General features: G+C 42.7%; 1 protein-coding gene and 1 long non-coding RNA gene across 3 annotated transcripts in view; one reads left to right on the forward strand and one right to left on the reverse strand.

The window, feature by feature from the left end:
• The window catches only part of LOC105676432 (uncharacterized), a 202,142-nt gene that overhangs the window by 180,777 nt on the left and 6,490 nt on the right, over positions 1-14,875 (forward strand). The gene's annotated exons all lie outside the window — the stretch shown is intronic.
• Positions 1-14,875, reverse strand: part of LOC105676431 (nuclear hormone receptor family member nhr-85-like) — a 149,087-nt gene that overhangs the window by 15,706 nt on the left and 118,506 nt on the right. Inside the window, exon 4 of the mRNA XM_012374304.2 lies at positions 7,936-8,028. Within this exon, the coding sequence (XP_012229727.2) occupies positions 7,936-8,028 (93 nt within the window). The remainder of the gene's footprint in view (positions 1-7,935; positions 8,029-14,875) is intronic.

Genomic DNA, 14,875 nt, shown 5'->3' on the forward strand with positions numbered 1-14,875 from the left:
ACATATTTTGCGCACGATGGCAGAGAGAAATATAGCGAATCAGAAGATTCCTATTTGGATCTGCTCTTTCGGTGTAAATTAGAATAATGATACGTCGTAACTGCGTTTTCATCCCGGTTTTGCGCATCGAAACTCCGCTTTAACATAAAACGCAATTATGTAGTTCAGTATCTAGAAGTGGCTGTGCACAGAGTGAATGTAGATGGAAACGGTAGTCTTTTATCGCTGTCCATCTCGCATTAACGTGAAAGTAATGGAATATGTACTGTTAAGTTCCGAGTAAACGATGCGCTATAATAGTTTCTGTTTACGACAAACTTACGGTGACAGGCGCTTATGGCGAACGCGCGCTTATGGAACATATATTCTTACCTCTTACCTCGATTATTTCAGATATATATTGCGCGCATACCGATAATCAATAAAGAACAAGATAAGTGTTAAGCAAGCTCCGCCGATGACAGCGATAAAAATTAGCGGCCGGTCGAAAACGGAGGCGTCCGATTAATTTTACTCGTACGACTTTGACAGCCAAGGAGGCGAGACATCTGGAGAACGTCCGGCACTCGGTGGATTCTCGTTAATCCTCATTGACCCGCGCGGGTAACGGTAGCCGGCCGCAACCCCTTCGTCCGCGGCTTTCAAAGACGGCGAATTAAATATGTATGCATTCATAGGACAACACGATCGCGCGTTTCTCTTTTCTCTTCGCTGCGGTCGATCGCTGCGGACGGATAGCTCACTTCACTTCGACGAATTCCCGCGGATTGCGCCAGTCGGTCTCTTTCCGTTCGCGCAACGCAATCCGTTCTGAAAAGATCGACCGCATTCGCGGACGTGAGGTCGGCGTCGCGGTGGACGTCGGTTGCGCAGGACGACGGCGAAGACCGCGGAGACGACCCACGAGTCGCGCGTAAGTTGAATGCTAAGCATCGCTCTTCAAGGGCGCGCCGTCTGTGTGGTAACAGCGCGATGCGATCGCTCGGGCGTGAACTGGGGCACATGCGAGAGCGGCCGGTCGCTCATGAGGCTCGTGAGACTTTGCTATTTAGTTCACGCGATCGTATCGACCCTTTGCGCGACGCCGATGTCGGTCTTGTGCTAACCGCGGCAATACCATTTGAATTTTAAGCAGTTCAATAATCACTCGAGCATTCCGTGTCTTAATACGTCAAATTTATAGCTTCGTCGAAAACAAAGGAAACATTTGAAACAAAGAAATGTATATAAAAGAGGAAGACGACTAATTTGAAATTAAGAAATAAAATCCATGCGGCATTCATAAATAATTCAACGACTCTCGAGTCGCAGTCGTTGCACTCGATAACTGCGGATTGCAAGTTGTGACGCGCTCCAAGACTTTCACAGAGCCCCCCGATGCTCTCGTCTTTTTTGTATCTCGCTGTGGTAAAGAAGTAACAATTTCTTACGAACGGAGATTTAATTTACAGCGCACGGGAATGACAGTCTAGAAATCGCAAATTTAACGAATGATTCGAAACACCGGTTGTCGGCAAGGCGGCAGCTCCGTAGAACATTGTCGGATCGACAGATCCTTTCATAGATCGCAATTTATTGGCTCGTAAACCGGGCGCAAAGTCGACGGTCGCTGTGCGGTTTGGCCCACATATGCACGCGGTTCTATCCGTCCACCGTGCCGTCCACGCCGATCGTAAATCGCCGCTTTATACGATCGGCCGATCGGCGCGGTGCGGTTCGCGGTTTCCTTGCCGAACCGCGTTTTAGCGTTTTCCATCGATCGGCGCGATGGGTGTTGCGTCGACGCGGAAAGAATGAGTCACGGCTTCTCGGCGGACACTTGATTGCGAAGCGACTTTTTTCTCCGCAGTTTCATTTCGCGTTGCAAAAGTAACTTCACCCGACATGATCAATGCGCGATTTGGAATACGGGCTAATAGACGAGCTATTTGAGACGTGCACGGCGATTTTCAGCATCGCGGTCCGAAAATTTCCTCGCGCGTCGCAATCCGCCGGTGCAATTATCAAGTGCAACGACTGCGCTGGAGAGCCGTCGTCGTCGGCCGGCGCTAAGCTCTTCGCACGCTCTTTACTCGCGGTCTCCCGGTATCGCGGTATCTGTTTCGCGACGGCGGTATTTAAATAGCCGGCAATTAGGCGACGTAATAGCCGCAGTTAAGAAGCGCTTCGCAGTCGCGCTTCCACGAAGCCGACGACCGATCTGCTTCGCGTCGTGAACGTGAGCTAGAAAGGCGGACGCGAGAGGAGGAACTGCGAGCTGCTTGCGCGGATTCTTGCCGCGTGTTAACACGCGCCACCTTATGCGCCACCCCGATGTCACTTTACGAGAGAGCTAATTGTACCGGGATAGATATCGCCAAGAGATTGCATCCATAATTAGCTTTACGGTGCCCTTAATGCCAGTATACCATAATGCGAGTGGATATGTTCTTGGACGCGCCTGCTTCGCTGTTTTATCGCGATGTCCATTCCCTCACTCCATTTCACGCCCGCTTCTCGTGCTGTATTTTATTCTTCCGTTGTTAATTGCCTGATAGCGCATGCATATACATGCTCGATTCTCTTTTTTAATCTTATACACTCATTACATATAATTTTGATTTTTTATCCTAATGTAATAAACTATATCTCTCTCCATCTTTCACATCCTTTCGAATGCACCTGCGCCTGATTTACATCTGCGCCCGACGGATTTAGTCACCCAATAATAAATCTTATCAATATACATGAGCTCAATTCTTCTACATTGTGAAACTTGGAACTAATCTTGAAATAAATGTCAAATGTCTTTTTCGTTCACCTGTTCTTTCTGGAATTATGAAATTTTATTGTGAACTGTCCGTTTAAGAGACGCGCTTAGATTCTTCTGACAACGCGGATAATAGACCAGATAGAAGATTTTATTCAGATTTATAAGCGACATGCATGAATATAATTACAAAAAATCTAGAAAAACTGAGAGAAAGACTTTTATATTTTAATTATTTGTTTTTCAATTATTTTAATTCAATTTCAATTAATTATTTGTTTTTCAATTAATCAGCCGAAACATCAGAATTATGACTTTCAACTATTTCATTTTATTTATTCTTGACACATACTCGCTTTCGACTATCGCAGACAGCGGCATTATCTTGTCTTGCAACTCTCGCGAAGTCGCGCTTTACGCGAGCCGCCGCAAGTCACGAGGTGAGCGGATTGCGACAAAAAGAGAACGCCGGATCGCTGTTCTCGACGGTGACATGCGAAACGCAAACCTATCCGATGTCTAAAGGGCGTCGCGAGCCTATATATACCGCAGCGCGAGAGCGGACTGACAGACTCGGGCCGAGCACGAAAAAGGGAAAATCCAAACTGGTCGCTTAATCTGTCGCTCGTGACAGGCGTCTGACGATCTAAGGAATTGTCGGCATTGGAGGAAATCGAGCGAATATTTTTTACCGCGCTGTTCTCAGATTGTTATCTCCTTCGACGGACCACCGCTTTCGTTTGCGCTCGCACACGCACACATGTTGTTGTCGTCATCGTCAAAGATCTCAAACTTCTTGCTGCTTGATTTTTTTCTGAAGAACGCGTTTTAATCGCTCGCCATCTGTTCGTGTTTCAATCTATTGATTAGTGTAACGGCAACGTTCTGTTTACATATGCTTGATTTTCTAAGCATCTCATTTAATCTCTTTTCTTCTATATCTACTTATCTATTTATCTTATCTATTAATCTCTTTATTTTTCTATCTACGTTCGTTATTTCATTTCTTATCAAATTGCAGTATTTTTTTACTCAGCAGGGACTAAGTATACAGTCATTAGGTCAACGGACATTGCGAATTATCGTAGTAGTACACGTCGCAGTAGTTAAATAAGAGCGATTTCTATGCACACTACGGGCATCGTTGACTCCCTGAAGCGTCCCATCCTCTTCCGCCGCTCGATCATGTACCGGTCGCCGGAAGTCGTTGCTGCTCGCCTAAGTGTCTTTTCGAATTCTCGTCATCGCCGGAAGCTCGGTGGATTCCCGGCCGAGGTCGTAAAGAATGAGAGTCGACGCCACGACACCGACGCGTGGAAAGTAGTCTGGACTACATATTTCGGGCGGGAAGGACGCTTTTGTACCGAGCGTGTCCTCGATTAGCATCGACTTCTCAGGCGAGTCCTCATTGTCAAACGATGAATAACCGCGTCCCCTGAATCACGCCTCTTCTTCGGTCAACAAGCGGGAGTGGCCCGGGACGAGGGGAGAAGCGACGAAAAATTTTCGCAATGTCGGCCGTGCATAATGCGCGGACCGTTGAGGCCCCGAAAAACAATGGCATTTGCATCATAAGCGAACGCGACGACGCCTGGCCTGAATCTCTCGGTCCCCGTCAACCTTCCGCGCGCGTTCCTCTCAACAAACGAGCGAGATTCTGCAAATTAGTCCATCGGAGAGCCGGACCAAGTGGCACGAGACGAGGAGAGGAGAGAGAAAGAGATCGGGTTCAGGTTGCTCGCGTTAATATTTATATGCGATGCGCGCTCTTTTGGCGATCCCGCCTTGAGCTCCGCTTCACGCTTCGGTTTTATTTTATTCGGCCTTCAAACGACCCGACTTTTCTTTAGTTGAACGCGCTCAATACGACGGACGTGGAATTCGGATGCCACGCGAGATACCGGGACGCGGTTTGCGAAACAGGGACGCACTGACACCGCATGAATTCTTCGGATCGTGGCGCAACTTAACTGCAGCACTGTCGTTCTCCAACAAGTATCATTCTTTGAAGAATTTCATACTTGAAAAAGAAAAGTAAAAACTGTTGATACTTGCATTTATTCCATTTATCACGCTTTAATTGGAGATTTCTCTAACTTTGTGATTTATTTTGCACATCCATGTTATCGACGAAAAGAATTTTAATATTTATGATTGTCCGAAAAGTGAAATTGTAAATCTTGAAGATATTATCGTGCGATAATTGCCGTACTCGAGATATATTTTCGATGTTTACGGAACGCGAATGGCTGCTTCACGCAGCACCAAAAATGGAAGAAGAGCCGTTGGAAAAAATTCAGAGCGTGAAGCAAAAGGGGCCACAGTCGTCGTTGTCGCGCGCGCGCGCGAGAAGGACGGGAGGGGGACAGGCGAGCTCGGCCTCCTCTCGATGTTACGCGGAGAATTCGAGGCAGTCGTTAGTATGCTAATGAGTGTCCCTCGTTTCTTCGTCTGCGACCGCGACCGCTAAATTATTTCAAATATTTCCAAACGTCGGAGGAGGCGGAGGTTGAATCGACTTCGAGCCGGAGGTTAAAGATCGTGGAGAGCGTTAGTATGCGCCCGCGTTGCTTAGCGCGTCTCAGTGTGCGTGAAAAATCGATCGTCCGAGCAAACGCTTTTAATTCTCGCCGCTACACTTGAACGCCCCTCGCCCTTCTCGCTATCACGGTCCCCGTGGCGCCGTTATACATCTCGCGATAACATCGAAACCACGTGAGAGCGGCGTCCCGTCCCGCTAGTATATAGTTATACAACCAATGACATATGCGACGCGATGGCGATATTAATTTCCTGGATGGTATCGCATTTCGTATGATCGTATCATCCGCGCTCATTAATTAAATGCGCGAGACGCGAGACATCGATTAATTTTACTTACACACGAGTTACAATAACTATATCGCGGGTCGACGACCAGAGCCTCTATAAGAGACATAATTGTGCAACCCAAGAAAGACAGAATTGTACACGCGAGCGGTTTCGTCATCCGAAGGTCCACGATCAATCTTGCGCAACGAAACCTTTCTTACATCACCTGGTACAAACAGATGGTACAAATCTCGATATTGTTTTTTTTTTCTTTTTTTTTTTCCACAGATTGCAGGGGTGACTTGATCGATTTTTGACAAATTCGATTAAGACGCGCAATCACGTTTGTTTCGTTGCTTCATCGAGCTTTAAAGCCGCGCGCGGCGATATTTTCCTCTTGCCGGAGGCCTCTCGGCTCATTCTAGTTCACGAGAGGAGAGCCTAATTGACCTAAAAGGCGTTATCTGCTACTCCGTCTCCGGGAAACCTACGCGCGCACCGTAAGGGCAACAGAACCAAGTTGTTGCCTTAATGAGGTCCAATTACTATCGGATGGGTCACTTAGTATGCGGTACCGATATTCCACAGTGTAGCCCACATTAGTGGGACGAGAGCAAGGGTCAACACCCCTCGGAGATCTAAGCGCGGCCTAACGAGACCCGATCGCCGTCGCCCGTGTCGTCGTTTGTCGGTACGCTGTGCGTGCTCTCGCGCACGGCCTGTTTATTCCGTCGCACGTGCGGAACTCGGAATCCACCTGTTGAATATTACTCGCTTACTATGGCGATCCTCGCAACCGACACGCGGAAGTGAACCGCGGGCGAGACAAAAGGGAGAGCTTCCCGCGCTCGTACCTATTGCGTGCTTGTTCCGAGAAATAGGCTTGTTTCTTCAAGAGAATTTCTTTCAACGATACGTATGTGTATGCACAATTTGAAACAATTATTATGCAATGCAAATCAATAAAATGGAATAAACAGCTGGCCGAAAGGATATTTTTTTTTACACCGCGATTTTTGCGAACGCAATTAAAGAAGCTATGCGCAGCGGCCCGTTAGATATCTAGATGTGTTATCACTCCATTGATACGTGATTATTTCAAAACACTCGTCGCGATTTACTGCAGAGCGAGCATCGCCAAACGGGGACGATCCGAGATGATCGATTAGTCGCGCTCGAGTCTCCCGTCCACTTACGGATTCGAGCCGGACGGGAGATATTTTTTCCCGTGCGCGCGAGAAGCGCGCTCGCCTTTTCCACGTATCGGACTTTCTCACCTGTTTCGTTGACCGTGATTGCTACGATGCCGCAGGATCCCTACCACGATGCCTTTTCGTCTTCGCATCCGTCACGGCTTATTAAGCTGCCTCTTCTTTAAACTAGAGTGCGAAACGCGGGCACGCATCGCATGCGTCGACTCATCGCCGGGATATCGACTTTTACGACTTCGCGTAGTCCTCGCAGCAGGTTAATATCGGGTAGAAACTACTTCCGTCCGTTTTTTGCCGAAGATTGTCTTTCCAAAGATAATTCGCCAATAAATCACTGCCTCACTTTGCTATTTTCTCCCTCTTCCCCCCCTCCCTCTCTCAAAATTGCGCGTGTGAGATTTTATTAGAAGTCAATGTCCGTTTCTTCCTTCCTCAACTTTGCGCAATAATGTATAGCTCTGTCGTTAATAATATAAATTAACAAAATATTCCATCGGCATTAAAGAATATTTTTAAATATATCATTGTTATAATAGGTTCATACATTTAGTATACAATGTAAATTAAACATCGCTAAATTTTATGATACGATAGGAACTTTTTTGTAAATCTCATGCAATATTACTGGTGCCTCATTTTTTATGTGCAAAACTTTAAAATATATTACTTAAAATTACGTATTTAATAGAGTTAACGATAATAATTATTGTTATAAATAAGCAGGTGAAAAATTAACGGGACAGTAAGTTGTCGCTTAAAAAAATCACTCATAATCTCACTGTAATATTTTTTACGCTTACCTCATGATTGCATTTTTTTATCATTCTTCTAACCTTGTACTGATTTTTTCTCAATCCTCTATTGCGAAGTTTGAATTATAATTATGCGAAACAAAGAGCCATTTACTTCTTATTTGCAAACGCGACAGAACTGGCATGCTCGACTTCGTAATTAGTTCTACGTTGCTCTTTATAAAGCGTATAGAATTTGCATCACAAATGTTACACAATGCGCTGCTCGAAGACGAATGCAGTGTCTCCCGACAGGACGTCATCGTGCAAATTCGCGGCGTCATGTCACAAAGTTCGCGAACGGGAAATTTAACTCGCACTCATCTCGGAGTCTCATTATCGTTAAAAACTGTCGGCAACTAACGATCCTTACCTTACATCCTTCGCAGGAAAACACCCCGTAATGATATCCAGCAGCCTTATCTTCGCACACTTCGCACAGCAAAGTTAACTCTTTGTCAGTCATCTGCAATGACAAAAGAATTATAGAAATTATAGAAGTTATTCGAACGCGAGAGTCAGAGCCAGTTGTGTTGCAGCTCATCCTTGGAAGAATAAAACGCGAATGGTGGGGCGGCGAACCGGTTTTCTACGTTCGCTTTAATTTTTATTCCTCCCACGATATCGTACGGATGTTTGAGCAGGATTTTAAGTACAAGAAAAATAATTGAAAACAAAACATTAAAAATATGCGAGACTGATGACGCGACGGAAATATCTTTCACAAGCGTGATTTTTTTAATTCTTGTCTCAAAGTTGCTTAAATATCTTTTAGTTACTCGAGTTTATGTAAACTAATTTGTACACTTGTGATGATATTTATATATCGATCGAAAAAGTGTTGCATATATATTCTTCGATGGATTCAGTTTTTTTTTTCGGGTTGAAGATTAGATCTTCGCCCATAGGCACGAAATGAATATCCGGAGAATCATTAGGTTCCTTTCTTTCCTGAATCTATGTTTCCCCACTCTCCCCCGTAACGTTCGAATCGAAACCCGTTTTAACCCACCAGCGTGTCATAAATCAGCGCTATCTCGGCGAGCCATGCCATCTGCTTCTATTTGGTATTGGGGCGAGGGACCTATTTTTTCCAGCAAACTGGAATAAAATTAGACCACTGATGACTCGATAAGGAAGTTACGGTCGGCGTTCCTCGCGGCGCGAATATTTCGATCATCGACGGGACGGTGTAAAAGATTCCGATTCGAAATTAATATTCGAGGAGAACCAGCTCTCGAAGTTTACGTATCGTCAATTTACGGGATGAACGACGGAGAAATCTCGTTGATTTCGACATAGTTGTAATAAAGCGACCGGTTAAAATCGCGATGCATCTCTTTCTTTTAGATAACGAGTGTAAAAATGCGGGTTTATGGCTTGTAGAATACGCGCATCGAGAGCACAAGTTTCATCCCGAAGCAATCTGCGAGCAGAATGCAAATGTTTCTGGCACTCGGTCCGTATCTCTCGCAAATGACGTCGTATTGTGACAAGCCGCGCGTCAAGTGATACCTTAAGAGCGTGTGCAAAAAATTAACTGCATTCCCCTGTCGCGAGCGTTCGCGAGCCGTTTCGAGGCAAGGACCACCTGCGGATCCGTTGATTTAAAAATATAACGGCGACCGGTAGTCGTCGAGGACGACGCACCAGTTTGAGAGACGATGTTCTTCGAAGGGATGCTTTTTTCCTTACGTACGGCTGCGAAGGACGGATGATTTTAACGAGAGTTCGGAGTGATGGCAATTAGAGCTCCGATAGTTTAGTCGACTTTTTGTAATTGCGCTCCTGAAGAAAACGGACTGCTATTCGTGTTGCCGACGATACGAACGCGGACGATAAAATGAAAAAAACACGGACTGAAAAGAAAGCTCACAGGTTCGTTAAGATTTTCAAGTTTCTTCGTGACGCGTTGCTTAACGCCCACTAATTCTTTTCCCCCGCTACGTGGTTTGTTGATGAAACAGAACCCGTTTTCCCGTCTTTCTCTTTTACGACAATTAGTTGGAACAACCAACTGATGATGAGTTAATGATTTTAACGCATTTGTGCCAGTTTCGATGCAAACTGCAATATTGCTGTCCAAATAACAATTCTAAAATCCTACCTCAATTGTTTATTCTCCGGATATTACATTTTTACATACCTATTTCAATTTAAAAATAATGATTATTTATTTAAATTCCTTATTCTCACTCAAAATTTATTCTATGCCTCTAACAAAAGTATTGGTGCAAAAATAATTGCGGTTTTTGTTATTTAAACTTTTTAAACTTGGTTGAAAACCGCAATTATTTTTGCACCAACCTAATATAATTTTTACGTATACAATAAAAATTGCTTTTAAAATTCTTACGGGCAAAACATTCGACGTAGAAATCTCGGTCAATGTTTTCAGTCTTTCTAACTTGAGACTCTAGTTAGAAATGCCAGAAATACCAGAAATAGAGACGGTCGCTCTAAGTGAGTCTAAGAGTTGAGGTAAGGAGACTTAACACAAAGGCAAATAAAGCAGAATATACGTATAACGGAGCCACCGCACCGCGCGTATTTTTGAACGAAGAAACACAGGAACGCGAGATATGTATATCGCGATGCGAAGAAAACAATAAGCGCGAAAGGTCGCGATGCGAGAGGCAAAGGTTGAGACGCGAGCGTTGAAGGTGGAGCGATCGCAAGCGCGGCACAAAGGAAAAAAAAATTTCATCGCCCTAATAACCGAGGGGAATAGAGCGTCTCCGAGGAGTGGCGTAATCCGCAATAAATCACCGGGAGTGCATATGTCAGACCGTCGCGGCGAATGCTGTCGGTCGTAACCGGTAAATCGTACCATTTACATTGCTGAACTTATTGATTTTACAAAGGATCGTGATGCAACGATATTACCAATGGCAGTCCACGAAGGTTAACGCGGGCCAAGGTTGATTTATATCGTCGCAGCATGAATCGATCTCTATACACGACATCGGAATGAAATTGACAGCGAATTTCACAACATCTGATTGACTTGGGAATTAGTTTTGCATACAAATTCGCACAATGCGTGATATCGAAGAACATTTCAATCAATCGTAAACAACGAGCGACGGGCAAAGTGTCGTGGAAAAAAAAACAAACAAAAATATACACGTGACTTCTGCCGATTTCGGATGCCGATGTCATTGACTTCAGCGGATCGTAGTTCGTAGTACGGTGCACGCGGAACAGGTGAAACGAGAGAAGAGTCAAGGAGAAAAGAGGGTCACGGGGAGTGAAGAGTGTAAATATGTGGTACCTCGTACCCCAGTTTCTGTGGACAGAGTAAATATTTGCCCGGCATCGGCGCGTTAATGAAGTCGATCGACTCGCCGTACCTGCTCCAAATATCAGCTTGCGGGCTCGCAGCAATGATGACGGCGACGGTGACGACAATGAGCACGAGGTTAGAAGGATCACGCGCAACCCTTTGGACCCGCTTCGAGTCACCGCGGTGATTCCGCTGCTGCCAGCCTCCCGTGTGCGTGCTCACACGCGTCTATGCGATCGTATACCTGCGCACGGGGGCACATCGTAGTTTACGCGCCATTAAACACGAGTCCCGTGTGACGTTTATCCCTTTATGACTTTTTTTTTACTGACCGTCCCGGAGAGTCGGTTCTTTTGTCGCCGTTTACCCCTTTCTACCGTACACTCAACCCTTTCTTTGACTTCACGAACTGCCCGAAATCATCATCTGCGTAATTGTTCTGGTGAATCGTTGACCGACTTCTTACTTCTCGCGATATAAACGAACGAAAATATTTTGTTGAAGAAAGATTGCGGAAAATATGTTCATATTATAGTTAAAGTTAATATATATTCTTATAAAAAATTATATATATATATAAAAATCATTATATGTAATTATAATTATGCATATAAAATGTAATTCAATTTATTCTATCTATGTATGAGATTAATAAAAAAATTCTTAAAGCACAAGAAATGTAGAATTACACTTCAACTTTTAAAGGCGATGTAACGCAAAGTAATTATATAACGTATCGTACACTGTGATAAATAATGTTTTTGAACCTTGAACTAGTTCACAACGCAGTTCGAAGTTCTCGCAGTTAAAAGAGTATGGCAGTCGTAAGAAGTCGTAAAAAAGCGCATATGATTTATATGGATTACAAGTATGAGGCACGTGCGACATAAGAAGAACGAAAACATCTCGATCGCTTGCGTTAATTATCGCAGGAAAAAGAATCATATTTTTCTTCAAAATTAAATAAGATTAATGATCAAATATCGTATAATCAACCTTAAAATAATATATACTTTTCTTCGTGTTAGATTTCTACCTTTTACGATTTAGAGAAAATAGACGATTTTTGGGCAATGTTTTATGGAAATAGATATATGTATATGCGTACATTGTTTTGTTTGAAGGCGCTAATTTTAAACTCTCGACGATACTATGCGAAGATCGCCCGCTACGAGGAATGTCGTTTTACAGAGTGCTTTGCGCAACACGTACACAAGACGTAATCACTTTTCCGTGGCGTTCGCAGGCGCGTCCGTCTTATAATTCTTCGCGGCAACGAGAGTACATATTAGAAACGCAGTTTGCGCGATATAATTAATCGGCGGTATATTAATTCACATATTTATTACACACTGCATTAAGAATGAGCACTTGATTACTGTCCGGATCGTGATATACGATCGGCGATTTTTCTCGGTGCATTAATGAGTCAATGAATCTACTCGAAAGAAGAAGTCGATATATCACGCGGAATACGCATTCGAATACGCGAGCGTGCCGAAGTTTCTCGTCTCGATGTTATCGGCGCTTAATTATGCGTGGCAGGATTATGCGCAAATAAAGGCATACGCTATATATAATTGACTGTTACTGTATTACATAAAATAAACAGGATCTTACGCGTTCAAGCGTAAAACGCAGAAGTTTGATGGCAGAGCGCAAGGCGAACGGCAAAGTAAGACCTCGCTGTAATTGCGATAAAAACTGATTCTTTTGTAGCTATTACTGAAGCTTTAACTTATATAACAACATGAATTAAATATAGAAAGTTGTTAAATTAAAATACTGTCATTAAAATTGAACAAAACTTTATTAATAGTTTTATAGTCAATGAATGAAATTTCATGTTCTTTACTGCAAATACATTATATTTTAAACACTGAGAAATGATTTAGAATTCGAAAATATAAGATTTCAATGCAGCACAGTAAAGTTCTAGGCCTATCAAGTGATATGATATAAAATTCTAAGGCATAAAATAAATAAAATGTATGCGTTAACATTAATATAACATATATTTGTTAATGTACACGTTAACATATTTTTTAATGTAAATAATTTATATTTTGTTCAATTTTCAGGAGATGCAACTTTTTAAAACCTTTAATAATCTAAATCACTCATAATATTAATTATTACTTGCAATAAATAAAAAGTATAATTAAATTATTAATGCATTTTCTATCTGCGTTTTGATACAATATAATATATGATCAAAAACGAAAAAAATGCAAGTTGTCCCATGCCGATGTAAAATCCATGATTTATGAAAATCTCAGAGAAACCCCTAAAAGTCGAATAGAAACCAAATCCGATTTGTATTGACGTAGATATATTTTAAATGATCCATTTGATGGATGGTAGCTCATTCAACGAACTCACAGAATCCTTGAAAAATGATGATTTGGTGCACACATCTCATTTTTCAAGATGAACATATCGATATATATATTGTGTGCTTTCATATAGGATGTATAAAAAATTCTTATAAAAATAATGATGTGTAAAATTTAAAAAATGAAGAATGTCATAGAGAGTGTAAAGACATAAATATTTTTGAATTAGACATTAAATATTTTTAGCTAAGTATAAAACTTTACATGTATAAAAACAAAGTATAATAAAATAATAAAAATTTAGTTTGTAGATAAATTCGAGTAAATTTTATTTAAAGAAGATTTAAATTAAGTCATAAATTAATTTGGGTTCATATCGAATCTCGATGAAAAAATAGAAGGCGTGCAACGAAATTTTCGCTAAAACTACGTGTTCAAATTTCTTATATCTTTTATTAATAGTATGTTACTTCTCATCACACCCTATATATATCATCCGCGAGCATATGGCAGGATAGACAGCGAAGTTACTTTTCAGTTAATATGTTTTCGTGATCCACAATGCGCCCGACCAGGAGCCAAAGACAATTAATAATCTTCCGGAGGATCATTTATCGCGACAGTTTAGCCTCGCGTTAGAGGAAAGAAGCGAGCTCGTCCCACCGGCGTGCCGATCGCATAAATGCCGTGGCGCAGGTAGCCACGTCGCAGAGACGACATTGTCTGTCTCCTTGAACCGTGACCGATCCGATTTTTAACAGCGATTTTGCGTCCGCCACTCTCGAGAGCCAATCGAGAACGGTCGCGCGCGACCCTCTCGCACTTGTGGGAATTGCGATGGGTGCTCCTCTCGGAAGTGCCGTGATTCGTTATGCCCGCATTATGCTCTCGTGCATGTGAATGCATATGTGCAATGCCGTGTTTAGTGCTCTAGACGAGAGCAGCTGCTTCCTCGGGACGCGATACGTTTCGGCACGTTCCAGAACATCGAATGCATACGTAACGCACGTTGCGAACGGTGGCAATTCGAAGAAAAAAAATCACTTACAGACTTCAAGCAGGAAAACCAGTTGTCGCGTCATTGATTTACCTCGAATTTCGCGTTGTACGTGATGGACAATAAAATAAAAAAACGACGCGCAATAATTGATCGAAAGATACATTTTCGTGAAATACGAAAAAATGGCGATTAAACGATGAAGAATCTGCACACGTATTTTGTGCATGATTACCCAAAATAGCATTTTATGTTTTAAATAGCACATTTGCATGCAATTGCGGATTAAACGACGACTTTTATGTCCGTATTACATTTTGATAGGCAGCGTACTTCGCGTGACTGACGAGATCATGCATGGTCATCTAAGTCGTGATACGTATTATAATTTGCTTATTCAGGATTTTTCTGCAAAAGCGAAAACATACTGCATCGGCGTGAGCGAATGTCTAGATATAGAAAAATATATCACGATATCAATGGCGAGCAATCTGAACAAAAATGTACAATAAACAAAAGATGAAGAATATTTTTCCGATTTACGCATCTATTGAACATTTAATCAACAATAGTTTTATAAACAACATTTATATGTAATTTTTCGTGCGAATCAAAAGGAGAGCTATTGAGGAGACAAAATTCGTTAAAGAACCGCTTGTCATAAGAGTGGACTTCTCCAAATAAAAGCTCCAGG

Source organism: Linepithema humile, chromosome 3 (assembly GCF_040581485.1).
Source record: "Linepithema humile isolate Giens D197 chromosome 3, Lhum_UNIL_v1.0, whole genome shotgun sequence".
In the NCBI taxonomy this organism is placed as follows: Eukaryota; Metazoa; Arthropoda; class Insecta; order Hymenoptera; family Formicidae; genus Linepithema; species Linepithema humile.